Source organism: Coptis chinensis, chromosome 4, assembly GCF_015680905.1.
Source record: "Coptis chinensis isolate HL-2020 chromosome 4, ASM1568090v1, whole genome shotgun sequence".
Classification (NCBI taxonomy): domain Eukaryota; kingdom Viridiplantae; phylum Streptophyta; class Magnoliopsida; order Ranunculales; family Ranunculaceae; genus Coptis; species Coptis chinensis.
The window spans coordinates 10,050,867-10,064,747 of NC_141459.1; the positions used below are offsets into that span (position 1 = coordinate 10,050,867).

At 35.9% G+C, this 13,881-nt stretch overlaps 1 protein-coding gene across 9 annotated transcripts; it reads right to left on the reverse strand.

Moving 5' to 3' along the window:
* Positions 1–789: 789 nt before the first annotated feature.
* On the reverse strand, positions 790–12,687 carry LOC147501775 (cleavage stimulation factor subunit 77-like). 9 transcript variants are annotated; one of them, XM_086606775.1, is made up of 22 exons: positions 12,530–12,687; positions 12,387–12,449; positions 12,191–12,300; positions 12,021–12,097; positions 11,888–11,949; positions 11,677–11,817; positions 10,743–10,875; positions 9,871–9,913; positions 8,570–8,633; positions 8,007–8,127; positions 7,742–7,800; positions 7,587–7,655; positions 7,365–7,505; positions 6,436–6,500; positions 6,142–6,238; positions 4,404–4,463; positions 3,916–4,068; positions 3,572–3,638; positions 3,372–3,482; positions 3,029–3,205; positions 1,247–1,459; positions 790–1,155 (listed from the first exon to the last, which is right to left on the reverse strand). In XM_086606775.1, exons 1-22 carry the CDS (start codon positions 12,620–12,622, stop codon positions 992–994), a joined length of 2,283 nt encoding a protein of 760 aa, XP_086462901.1. In that variant the 5' UTR covers positions 12,623–12,687; the 3' UTR covers positions 790–991. The 9 variants fall into 9 exon arrangements, with proteins under 9 accessions (XP_086462901.1, XP_086462902.1, XP_086462900.1 ...); XM_086606776.1 differs by having other exon boundaries at positions 3,029–3,181; positions 9,871–9,917; positions 10,747–10,875; positions 12,021–12,121; XM_086606774.1 differs by having other exon boundaries at positions 9,871–9,917; positions 10,747–10,875; positions 12,021–12,121.
* Positions 12,688–13,881: the final 1,194 nt, after the last annotated feature.

Below are 13,881 nucleotides of genomic sequence, written 5' to 3' on the forward strand. Positions count from 1 at the left end.
TTTGGTTTTTTTTGTTGCTAAAGATATATATAAATACTGATGTAGTTGTTGAACAATACAATGGTTATGGGGGTGTTTTCCCAGATAGGCAGATAACAAGGGCAATGTGATCAGTGCTTGTTCAGGAAGTTAGATTAGGAAATCAGTTATATACCACGAACTACAGGCAATTGTAGTGGTATTGAAGGCAGGCGCAAAACCGTTTAATAAGTTGATACGCTAGGTAAAAATCTAACATATCTATCGTTATAGACTAAAAGAAAATTTATCTTTCCACACTTCAAACGCAATGGTGTTTTGCAAATCGTCACCACAAAATCGACAACAAACACAGACACACGATTTACGTAAGTATAACCGAAAGAACTACGGCTCAAGAGTTACTACTTGTTACTTGTTGAGATGGGCGAAGCTGGGAACAGAGTAAATCACAAGTTGCCAGAGTTTGTCACTGTGTGAATGACCATACCATTGAGGCTCCCTGTAAACATGCCTTATTTGAAACGTGATCTTTGAGTAGGCAAAGTAATAGCAAGTGAGCCACGCTACCAACAAAATGAAAATCACCCATCTCACACTGAAAATTGCGGAGTTGTACAGTATCTTGGACGAAACAATTGGAATCGACAACAGATTTACTCGAGGGAACATATAACCCACTAGTATTTTCCCAACTTGAGAAGCGTCTGATTGGTTAACAATGAATTTTCATGCCGATGCCATAGAAGTTTGGACGTGAATCTCCTCTACAATCAGTCATCTATAAAAATGATTTGAAAGAAACTGGCCTGACTAATCCAAAACATTCATTCAATAAATTCCCTAATTAGAGAAATATTTATGTAACTTTGAAGATCTCATTAGCTACTACATTAGACAAAAGACGTGGCAAACTTATTGTAGGACAATGCGCCAAGATAAAAATAAAAGTTCCAAAAATAGACATAAACTAATCTACGTTGTGTAAAATAGATAAAATGCATTACATAGATCATTCAGTACTACCAGATAGCTCTCCTGAAATCATACTCCCACCAGATGCTGAACCAGTTTGTGAACTGGTTACTCCTCGAGCTTTCCTAATCTGTCTGATCATGAAAGCATCTCTCGGAAGAGGCCGGCTTTGAACAGTCGCAGTCTCATCATCCTCGTGCCCTGTTGAAGGTAAGGAAAATACACAACTTCAACATTAAAATTGAATAATTATGAAATAAGAAAATGATAAAGAGGAGAGGACATAACATACTATCAACATCTTTTCTTTTTCCTGTGTGGGAGAGTTTGAAGGATGATTCATTGGGGTTCTGACGAGACTTGTTTGAACCAGAAAGATCACTTGTACTTCCGGAAGGGGCTGCTGCCAATTGCTGTGGGGCAGCTGCTACTTTCACTGCCTGTCCTGTTGGTATATTGCTCTGTAACAATACTGACAATACTATTTCCACATTCGGTGACGGCCCTGTGAGTTAAGGAATTATTGCATAAACTAGAACCGTCTAAGCTTTACATTTACAAAATAGACAAACATTGTTGTAACCATTATTAATAAAAGTTGCATGGATACTGGAAATATAAAGCCTTATTAAGCATGACGGTAAAAAGATGAAGCAAGAGAATGTATTAGCTGTTCATTTCAATTATGTAATATCATTTTAATTCATTCATTTCACCAAAAAAAATTAATCGGTTAGGAAATTTTTGAAGTTTGAAGTTTTATTTCAAGGCATTATAGATTTAGTTAGTTGCTTTAAGGTTACGATAACTTAGGGGACAAGGCTTTGCAGGTTTAGTAGCTTTTAGAGCATCTCTAGGTGGTGGTAGCATCAACTGTTCGTTTTGTGAACAAGTTTGTGAATAGCCCATTCACAAACCGTCACCAACTCTAGGTGGGAAATCGCGAATTGTTAAAGAACTAACCCACGCTACATTTGGAGTGTCACAGGGTGCAAAAGTAAACAAGATAAATAAAATAAACAAAAGTAAATAGTTGAAAACAGTTGCAATCAGTGTTAAAACAGTTAAAAACAGTGTTGAAATAGTTGAAAAAGTCAACAAAAATTTGGAGCGACGCTACCAATGTCGCACATACCATTCCAAAAGTCAAAAAAAATTCCACGCCACACTGCCACTGTCGTGGCGTAACCACAAACGAAATTGCAAATTTGCGAATACGGATGCAAATGGACAGTTGATGCTACTACATTTGAGACCAGCTAGAGATGGATTCTCGCGAAATTCCGAATTGGTGATAGCATCCGACAGTTGCTGCTACCACCTAGAGATGCTCTTAAGTGTTATACTGGAAATATATATGGAGTCCAACTCAGTTTCTCTAGTTCTAAAATATATCTATATGCTATAACACAGTCAAATTGAATCGCACGAATGCGTATCATGACTTTTATCATCTGCAACACTTTCCCAAACAATTAAAACTAAGTTCGACAGTATCTATTTCAATACATTCCACAGTTTCTCAATAATTTCCATGAAAATTGTATAGGCTTCATATCCTCAAAATATATTTTCTCATGTTTCTTATGTAAGCTGGACTACCATAGATATTCTCTTGCTACAAACAAAAACTAACAATAGTTGATTGTGCAAGAGAATTGGTAACAAGTGGAGCTGCCCAGGAACTATATACAATTTGCAAGGCTTTTAATGTGTCCCGAGGGCATATTAAACATCTCAACAGCTCCCTTACATGCGGAATTCCTTGAGCCTAACATGTGGATATACATACTTGGGGAGTAAATGGGCCCTTGGATCCATTTACAACAGCCTGCTCTGGTACCAACTTAAACTTTGGGGCACACTTATGATCCATTGGCAACAAGTAGAGCGGCCCCAAGGTTACTCAAGGCTTTCAATGGCCCATGTGGAAATATATTAAACATCTCAACATAACTCTTGCGTTCAAAAAGCAGTTTAGGGAAGTACAGTGAAAAAGTGGAAAAACCTTCAAAAAAATCCAATAATATAGTTATTACTCAAATGATAAATTAACAGGGTTGCAATGGCATACCCTCAACAGCAGGCAACTGTGTAATGAATTCCACCAATGCTGGCGGCATTAATTTTAAGATCTCATGGAGCGGTTTGGCTGTTGCACTACTAACTGAAGCTACATTGGAAGTAGACTTCATTGAGCTAGAACCAGATGGAAGTCCATCTGCTGCTGCATTTGGAAGCATTTCGGTAACTACAGTCAAATAAAGAATCAATGTCGTAAACAAATTTTAACAGAGAGAAACCTTCTGATATCAAATTGAGTATTTAGCAATGCACAAAACTTAGATGAGATAGATAGTCAAGTCAATCCAGGTGAGAGGTAACTACAGTTAACATCAAGAATCAGGTTGCCATACCATGTTTTTGCCTTGGATCATATACAACCATCCGAGAAGTATCTGGGTAAACAACTTTGGTAGATGGTGTGGATAACTTGGAATTGGATGTCAACCCAGAAGAACCCTTCTCTGCACCAAAAGAACATGATTAGTTGGAATATACAATGTCACTAGCTGCAGAATATCTTCATTTAAAATAAACATGATCATCATTTTACCTATTGAATTAGCTCCATTAGGAAAAGTAGACTTGTCAGATTTCTTGTCAATGTTTTTTACCAGCCACTGAAAAGTTCATACCAACACAATGTGATTATTTCGAACAGATTCATGTTGCAGAAACAATTGATGCAAAAAGGAAGTAAAAACTGTGGAAAACAAGTTCATGGTATAAGAGGTTGGGAAAATCAATCAGCGCTTAAATACCCACACAAAGTTGAACAACTAACTGATGGTGAATTTTTCAAAGAAACTGAATTTTGTGTAGCCTCCGGGCATGCATCATGTTTTGCGGATAAAAAGAAGATAGTGGGGGTGGTGAGGAGGAGTCACTTCACCATACCTCTTGTTGTGCCAGATGGTCCAGGTCCTTCGGTGAGCACGGCCAAAGATCCATAAAACTATACCGTGACACAACATCATGCAAAGAAGCCTCTAATGCTGAAGCACCCTCTTCCCCTGTCCAAGAAAGTGCTTCTTTCCTTCTTTGCTCAACCTAGCTGATACAAGACTTCATAAAATCTACATAAAAGTGGTTGTATCATGCTGAGGACAGATCCCTATGCCAGTATGTTAGAAATAAAACTCACAAAGTCAACCATTGTTTACATCCTCTTTGCGTCATCAGATGAAGTAAAATGTGATTTGGATGATACATATCTTGACTTGCAATGAAGTTACAGTGTATCTCGTGGAAAATTAATTTTAATTACCGGACAAAATAATAAGAAAAGAGAATGTTCAAGGAATATTCACTTCCATGAGAAAAAAATTTGCATGCACAAATGCAGCCTACATTAACATAAATGAGACTCTAAAATGGACTTGTACCTTCAACATGCTAGCTAAATCTCCATATGTTTGCTCAAATTCTGTAAAACGCTTCCAAACCTACAACAACCACAACAATTCATTATTAACATCATATGCATCTGCAAATACTTCGATAAACAGGGGACCTCATGCATGAAGCACTGTATAAATGATTAGGATGTATATTATTGATTCCCTCAACCATGTAAAATATTTCGTTGGAAAAATATTCAAAGATTTTAACATCCAAGACCTCCAAAAGCAGATGTATAATGACAGTTTAACCCAATAAATGTGAACCACAAGGTGATAAATTTTTTTGAACCCCCTCCCGCTCCCCTTCCCCTCTCTCTCATGGATAAGAGGTTAATCAGCTTGGATACGTGATTGCCCAAATAGATGTGCACCACCAGGCGATAAAAAATTTTAACACCCCCTTTCATGGATAAGAGGTTAATCAGCTTGGATATGTGATTGCAATTAGCAAACAGAAATAAAATCTTCCATGGTCCAAACAGTTAACAATTTACACACATAACCATCAATTGATTATCAACTTAACGCTCCAAATTCAAATATGAAAATACTCAGAAATGCCTTAAACCCAGCTCTGGTAGTTTATCAAGCTATAGTGATCAAATAAACCTACAAAACGGAAATATTACAAATTATTAAAGAATATTTTAAAGCATATCCATCATATATAGTGAGTAGTGACTTATAAAACCTCAGGCCAGCTAATGGTGCACTCTGTGCAGAAGATGCTTCAAGCGATAACTTATAAAATAGTAAGTTCAACCAAACAAGTTCTTGGCATATACCTATCGTCAAAACTTGGTTTAGCTGTTAGTGTGTTATCAAAAATGCAGAAAATTTGGGGAGCAAAATGGAAGAAGATGCTAGAGAGATATATGGAAACTTGGAAAAGGAAAAAAGATAAATGCACCAAGGACTAAACAGAAAATAAAAAACAACGAACTATTGAAAAACGGCTTGCTAATCAAGTTATGCAGCCAAGATCTTGGTGAATTGTATTTGTTTAGGCAATCCCCCATGGCTATATAAATGGGAGAATCCTAATGGTATTTACTTTAGATTTGTAGCATGAGTTGAATATGAGTACTAGGTTTCCAGTACTCTACTGGTAGTATGTCTCGTGTAACTCAAAAACAATTGTAACTTTTTTTTCTATTATATAAAACATATAACTTACCAAGCAAAAAAACATATATATCTCAAGGATGCTGAGACAACAGATTTTGAGAAAGGTTAAATAGATTTCCTTCAAAACTGGCAATCATGTGAAGATGACAGGCTAGCAAGATTAAAGAGAAGATTAAGTAAATCCATGCACTCCCCTCCTCCGGATGAGACCTTTTTGGTAAATCTTAAAAAAAAAAAAAAAAACTGAAAACAGATGCAACATGATGCAACATGAGTACGCTTTTGAGCTACTTGTTAGTGCCAAAACCAAGGTTACAATGCAAATAACAAAAACTTCCATAACAATGAAAAATTGAGGAATCAGAGTTAGAAGTTAGTACTCTTATGCAAATCCTAAACAAACCATTCTGTCAAACAAGCTAAATCCCAAACAAGTATGGACGAAAGAGTGTATTAATATACCCATACAAGAGGTTCATAAATTAATATTAAATAAAACTAAAATCCACAAGACACCAAGAACCTAAAGAAAATTAAAAGAGGTAATTCAAATGATGGACAAATTTGGAAGGGTGGGGTGCAAGGACCATACCTCCACAGATTCCTCTGGGGGAAGTGAGCTCAAAGCTCGTTCAAACAAAGCACGGATGTTTCTATCATCATTCAAACGGCACAAGAAATCTGCATATCTGTACATTTGGACAGGAACAAATAAATCCAGATTGAAATTAGCCATATGATCATACAAATTACATATTATTTGTACTATGTGCACTCGACTAACAATTCAATAAGCTGAAGCTTCAATATATACTTTATAGGAATTAACCAAATTGAATCAACTTCATCAAATTTACAGGTAAACTAAGCTGGAAACCAAACTTACTCGAGAATGTATCCAGGCTCATGCATAAATCTTTTCAACCCTGCCTCAAAAACATTGTGTGCGACCTGCAAGAAGACGTAATAAAAGCTATTCACGGTGATCTAACAAATATTTTTCTAACCTCATTTTACATCAAAAATTCTAACAAAGAGATAGGCCACACTTTATTTTTAAACTGTTGTAGAGATAATGATCAGGAGAAATGCAAAGCTTTAGTAAATCTCCATACACATGTATTCTGAGAAAAAAAATGAAGGTGGTGATGAAGGGTGTTGTTTTTAAACTTCAAGATTACAGCCACGTTTATTTGATCTAGAAGTCTTCCTTTGTGTTGAATACTTGAATGCTTAAACTAGTGATTTCATGAAGATTGTTATTCTAATCAAATCCTAATACCTTACATCTATGTAGGAACATTGGGTAAAGTACAATTTTAGGAAAAACGAACATATCCACAGCCTTCACAACAGACAACCAATCCAGCTTCTGCACTGACTGAAATGTTTTCCTTAATAATCCTAGCAGTATATTAATACCTAAAGTAGAAGACATGACACTTGGATAATAATAAAGTTTCTTTTTTATTTTGAGAAATCAGAAAAACACCTAATATGAGGTTCCAATTGAAACGTATAATCTTTAACCTAAGATAATTGCAGTTTTCTTCTACTCTTTACGGTTCCTCTAATGACATGTTTCCAAATCAATTTTCAATAGCAACTTGCGTGAATTAAACGATTTGTCTCTTCTGGTTTCTCCTGACCATCTCATTCATGTTGAAAAAGGGGAGATCATGATTAACAAATTTTTCATACAATTACCAATTATCCTGAATACATCATTAGCAGCCATGATTAACAAAGTGGGTGTTGCTATTATCTGAATAAAAAACAACAACGATGATGAAGCTATATAGAATGCCAAACGACCTTTGGATCCTTGTCAAGACAAAATGCCATCATTGCATAAGCAACATAGACATGATATGTGCAGTTGGGGGTTTTACGTGCATCTAAGAAGTACTTGCGAGCTGCCTCAATTCCTTCGGTTCTTCTTAGAAAGCGGATGAACTGCAGCAAACACAAGTGGTGAAGGTGAATGAAGAACTAGAACTACAATTTGAGTTGCTAAGGATCCCAAATATCACTTACTTGTATGTGTGAGAGTGCTGTTACACTAACATTGTTGCCCAAAAGGCTCTCATATATTTTCTTAGCTGACTGCACGAAATCAGGGTTCAAAATTAAGAAGGAAATAACTAAGATCTGAAAGCATAACGAAAGAACAAGTGATACTTTTTACTGACCTGAATTTCCCCACGGCTCTCCTCTGATTCTGCATAAGCATACCACAGAACTTCGGAATCTGGAAAGACAAGAAAATTGTCATTAAATAAATTTACAGCTGCAGAGAGGTAAAAATGTGAGCAAAAATAACCTCCCTTCGTCCACTAAAACTTTGTAAATGAAAAAAATGCAGGTTTTATAAAACATCCATTCAACTCACTAAATTCACAGATTCTTTTACATGGAGAAATGCATATGATGGATGCAAAGGAGGAATTGTAATACCAGGAAGAGCTTTTAAAGCCCGTTGAAATACTTTGATTGCAGAATCTATTGAACCACTTTTTGCTTGCCATGTAGCATAGTCATACCAAATATCAGGATAATGATACAGGTACATCAGACACTGCATACAAACAGAGTAAGTTGTCAGTAATCCATAGACCAAGTACAAGGAAAGAATAAGAAAACACAGGTTTTGCCTCATGCGGTCAGGTCATGCCACGAGTGTTTCTATGAATACCGGCAGTACCGTAAGAACATGTTGCAATGACCAAACAAAAGTACAAAATCACATGAAATTACTAGGGCGTGAATCGCCATAAAACCAAGAATCTTACTGGCAAGAAGAAACGTAGTTATTACTTATTACTGAAGCAGGAGTTGGCCACAATGATTAGAACTTTCAAAAGAAGTGTTGAAAAGCGAATAAATAACATAACAGCCACAATTTCTCAAGTTTCTAAGCATGCTTCGTAGGACCACACTGGAAAATCCTTTTACAATGAATATCAGTGCTTTGAATTAAAGTCCACAAAAGGAACAAAGCGGCCAACACTAAACCTCACCTGCTCATATGTGAACGCGATCCTTCTGTTCGAAGATGAGCTATCTATTCTTTGTGGGTTTCCCCTGTAAAGAATGTAGACAAAATCAGATTTACGTCAAACTATCAAGTGAATGCAAGGCTTGTTGTATTTATATGTAGACTGAAAATAAATATAATATTGTATGAACTTGCTATCCTACTCAATGGCACGGTATACAAAAGCAGATAAAAAGTGGAGCAAAAGTAGGCAAGAAAGCAATATGGACATCTAAAATATGCACAAATGGATGCTACATAAAGTGCAAGCATGTGTGGTGGACAGAGAAATTGTTGTTCCTTTTGACTTCCGAAAGTTCCAAGTGTAAACTAACTACTTTCAAATTTCATAATATGAGCATGCCTAAAGTAGTAAAGCATGAGCAAATACCAAAGCAGCATGTGCGATTAGGTGAGCGCCAAGCACAATGAGCTATTTGACAAAGGTTCATTGACACCAAGATGTGCCATGGTCAATTTGCATCACTGAATTTGATGCAAGTTCAGAGCAACAGCCTGATTTTTTTATAGTGGTGCAGCTTCTGTTATTCTTAACCCCTGATCTCTTAAAAGTTAAAACCACCCTTACTGCCGTGAAGGTGAGGTGAGAATAGATACCAAAAATGGGGCAAAAGTGCCAAACCCTCGGAGGGATGACCACTGAGCAACAGGCAGTTGCTAGTTCTAATAATAATAATAATAATCGTGATAGTAATGGTAATGGTACCTCTAAGTAGACAAAGAATGACTCAAATCGCAAATTCTACATAACTTTTCTGATTGTGTATGTGAGTTTAAGTGTATTGCATGCTTATTCTTTTTCACAAAATATGATAATCATGATCATTGGTCTCGCCCGCTAATATATTATATATATTAGTAACTATTGGTGTTAAAGTCATTGGTCTTAGCCTGGCCCTTGTGTGTGTGTGTGTTGTTGAGAGAGAGAGAAACGACTTCAAGAATCAGCTTAAGATTTCCCTTGAATAACATAATTCCAGTAATGGAAGAATCATCAAAACTAGGGGAGGAGCCAAGAAACTACACAAAATCAAATTGACACCAAAACTGTATTCACGACATGACTTTCAAAATGTGATGCCATCGATGAAAACTGGCATTGTTAATTGAAGACCCGGCCTTCCTAGGCCACATCAACATATAACTAAAAAACATCATAATAATTCAGATGCTCATAGACAATGTGCAATTGTGCATTTCACAAAATCCAATACAAAGAACGGATTATTGACTGAGTAAAAACCTTATTGCAGTATAGCTTACTTTTCAAAAGCTAAAAACCGTTTCCACGCCATATACTGCTGCTCTTCCTGAGGCAACAGAACATCAGATTAAACTTCAAAGATATATATTGTTTTAAAAAATAGTTAACAACATTAAAACAATTATAAAATAAACACAAAATAAAAACACGTTATAGTGCTTCACACTTTCACATTGCATCAAAATGAACAATGCATGCAACAACAGACAACCATTTAGTAATCTACCACATGCAACACACTTGCATCATAGATCTTCAAGGAATCTTCCTAGTGGCCATCTCCAAGGACTCTTCCTAGTGGCTTATCTATGGTCAGTCTACTCGATATCCTGCTTCCAGATCAATGTGGTACATTCTCTAAGAGACTTATGGACTCCAACCAGATGTGTGCATGGATAAGCATATTCTATCCGTGGAACCATCCTGTTATAAGCTACCAGGTACTGATCAAACAATGTGAGCCATCATGTTATAAGCTACCAGGTACTGATCAAACAATGTGAAGATTCGTACCATCAATGCCTTAGAGCTGACAGATTCAATTTGGATACCATAAAAACAAATATATATGTTGGACATGCATTCAAGTCCATCAGATTTTAAGTGTGTGGTTCGTGAGCAATAGGGGTTGCCACTCTTTTAGTTTTTCTTTTTTTTTTGTTTCAAAAGGTTAACAGTCAATAAAGCAAGCAATAGGGGATGCCACTATATATCCACATCTAAATGTGGCCTCTGCCAGAATAATGATCTATGGGAGAAAACATTAACAGCAATAAGCAGAAAAATGTACTTAACAAGGCATACAAAACAAAGCATCATATCATTTCCAAGGTTAAAAGAACAAAGAAAGAGACATGGCATTAAAAAGAACCTGCCTTGTATGAGCCAGTTGGTGGTACAGCAAGCATATTCCACTCAATTTCATCAACATATTTCTTCCGTTCTCTATAAACAACCTTTGCACTGTTATACTTAGGTTGATATTCAGATAGAAGCCCCTTTGCCTGCAGATTATTACAACCAAGGAAATTACTCTACCTATCTGGTGTTTATCAACAATATAAATATTAAGTGTAGTTCTATACGAGAAAGTAGCGCTTCAGATAGAAGCTCCTTTGTGACCAAGGAAATTACTTTACCTATCGGGTGTTTATTGACACTACAAATATAAAGTGTACTTCCATGGAAAAATGTAGAACCCTACAGATGCCGTTGATGTTTTGATGGTGTATCGGCATCTGACCATTTTCCAAAGGAGGGGAAGTGTCAACCATCGAAATTTCCCAATGAGAGTGTAAAGAGAAGAATAAACCAAGGATAACAAATAACTACAGTTGTTAGAGTTTAGCAGCTATATGACCTTGAGCTCAAACAATTAACATGTATATCAATTTTGTTATATGGAAAGGGGAATATCAGATTGATAAAAACAAATGCATTTAACTAAAAATTGGTTATCCATCTAGGTGTCTACTATCCAAATTACGTTGAAGAGATGTGTTGGCATGAATTTCTTATATGTGCGGTTGGTGGTTGAAACACTTGTGAATACTTAGAACAATTCCAAGGCAAAAGTCTGCAGATAAAAATGTTTTCATATTTCTTGTTCAACGTGTTTCTTAAATGTAGGCATCCAACTCAAAAGCAGTTGGTGATGAGTGGAACGGACCAGGAAGTATATACTGAGGCCTTAATTATCAGATGTTGGACTATATAATAAGTACATCTCCACAGCGTTCAGATCCTCTAAAGCACTTATTCAATGAAAAAAAGACAGCAATTAGATTTCAGGGCAAACAAGTTACCAGTGCACGGCTAACAGAATTCTCAAAGTTTTCGTAGTCCTTCCAAAGTTGTTCCACGTGATGAGTGGGAATAACAATAGCTTTTTGGTATGCTTTTCGCACCAATGTCATACGTTGTGACTCTTCTTGTGGATTCATAGCCTGCAGGTTGGGGTGGTCTCAAAAGGAGACTAATAAAATAGAAGAGATAGCAATGGTAAGATGAGCAGACCGGCATTGACTTCAAAAAGGTAATGTACTCCATCCATACAGGGCCAGATGCAATATCAGTTCCTGATAAGAAAAGGCGAAAATTCATATCACGGGTAGCTAGAATACTGAGACGAAGGCATTGAAATATTTACCAACATAGTTGAGCATAAAGTCAAAAGCTTTTCTGGTTTCCTCCTGACCCTCTGCAGCAGTGTTTTCATTGATCTTCCTAATGAAACGAATATAGCAGCGCCTAGGAGAGTTGAAAACAGTAGTAGTATCAAGTGGGAAAGATGGATGTAGTAGTACTAGTAGTACATACCAAAGGGAAATGTGGAGACAGTTGAACAAAGAGCGACTAAAGATTAGTTTAGTTGCATCGTGATTGTTGATGGCCATGTAGGCTTCGACATATTGTTTCCAGTATTTGAGCTGGGCAATGAAATAATTAAAAGTCTGAGCTAAGAAATAGTAATGGAGAAAGAAAGAAAGAGGCTTATTATTATTATTATTATTACACTAGTGGGGAAAGTAGTGACGAGTTGCTCGTAAATGGGGACCGCGTCGGAAATAGGCAGAACCTGCAAACACAACAAAAAAATAATAATAATAAAATTATAAGCAATGGTAGTTAAAGAAGAAGAAGAAGAATGATTATTACTAGAGCTTGGCTGGCTAAAGAATCGGAAGCTTCGACATTGTATTTGTCTTGCGATTCATCTCTCATCATCATCATCGCGTCTTTCTTCGCCATCCTTTTTCATACAAAATTGTATTCTATTTTCTATTTCCAAATCTGTTGAGCCGGTTTGGCAAAAAGCCTACTTATTAGAAGCCCAAGCCCATACGCTGTTGGAAAAACTGCACCGGCGAAGTTTGGTTTGGTGTGTTTCATCAACAAGTTTCTCTCCTAAAGATGAAAAAACACGGTGTTTGATACTAAGATAGTACCTAAGAGCATTTTTAAGAGTGATACCAACTTAGCATCAAACACCAAATTTGGTATTTTTTCAACTTCAGGAGAGTCACATGTTGATGAAAACACCAAACCAAACACCAAATTAGCCAATATTTAGTTCCAGATTTGGTGTTGTATCAAATCACTTTTGCCAACACCACGTGGACTTGGGATTCTAATTGGGCCAGAAATTGGAAAAAAAAAAAAAAAAGAAAAAAGTTTATGTACGATACATAGCATGGTTTTCTCAAAACTACGTGGGTTTGGGCTTTAGTGGCGCGGTTTTGAAAAAACCGCGTGGACTATATGGCGCAGTTTATCTAAAAACGCGTAGTTTGATGTCAAAAATTTGATGTTCCACCTAAAATTGTTGGGTGTTTTTTTGGTTTAAAATTCGAGTGTTTTTTTGGTAGCTCTCATAAAGATGTTATAAAGATGTTCTTATAGTTGAACATTTTTGGCTCTATTTTTTGAGCATTCACAGAGTTTCCAACATTTCTAAAACTCTTTGGCTAATTACGAAAAAGTAATAGAAAAATATAGAAAAATCGGAAAATTAGAGCACTCACATATTATAATTTTTTCTAAATTTTATTACTAATTACGAAAAAAAATATGATATAAATAAATAAACAATAAAGAAGGAAACCATCTCATCTAAAATTTCACATATTCTCCAACTTTTCCTAAACACTATAGCTAATTACGAAAAAAAATAGGAGACAAAAAACTAAAATTGCTAAAAACAATAGTTTCCACCGGAAACGTACCCAAATTATTTTGACAAAGTGTAATGAAAGGGTCTATGGACTTATTATGGGGGGGTGGGGGTGGGAATGAATGGCCTCCAGGCAAAGCCTATATAGTTTTGTTCTTTTTCCTAAATATATTATTTATTTTTATTTGAAATTATTATCAAACTCAATAACTTTATTAAACATAAGTTTATCAAATGAAAAATCAGTGATAATTATAAATTTGATGGTTTATATTTCAATATATTTAATATAATTACATTAGTATTAGTATAATTGTATAAATAACTAAATAAGGCG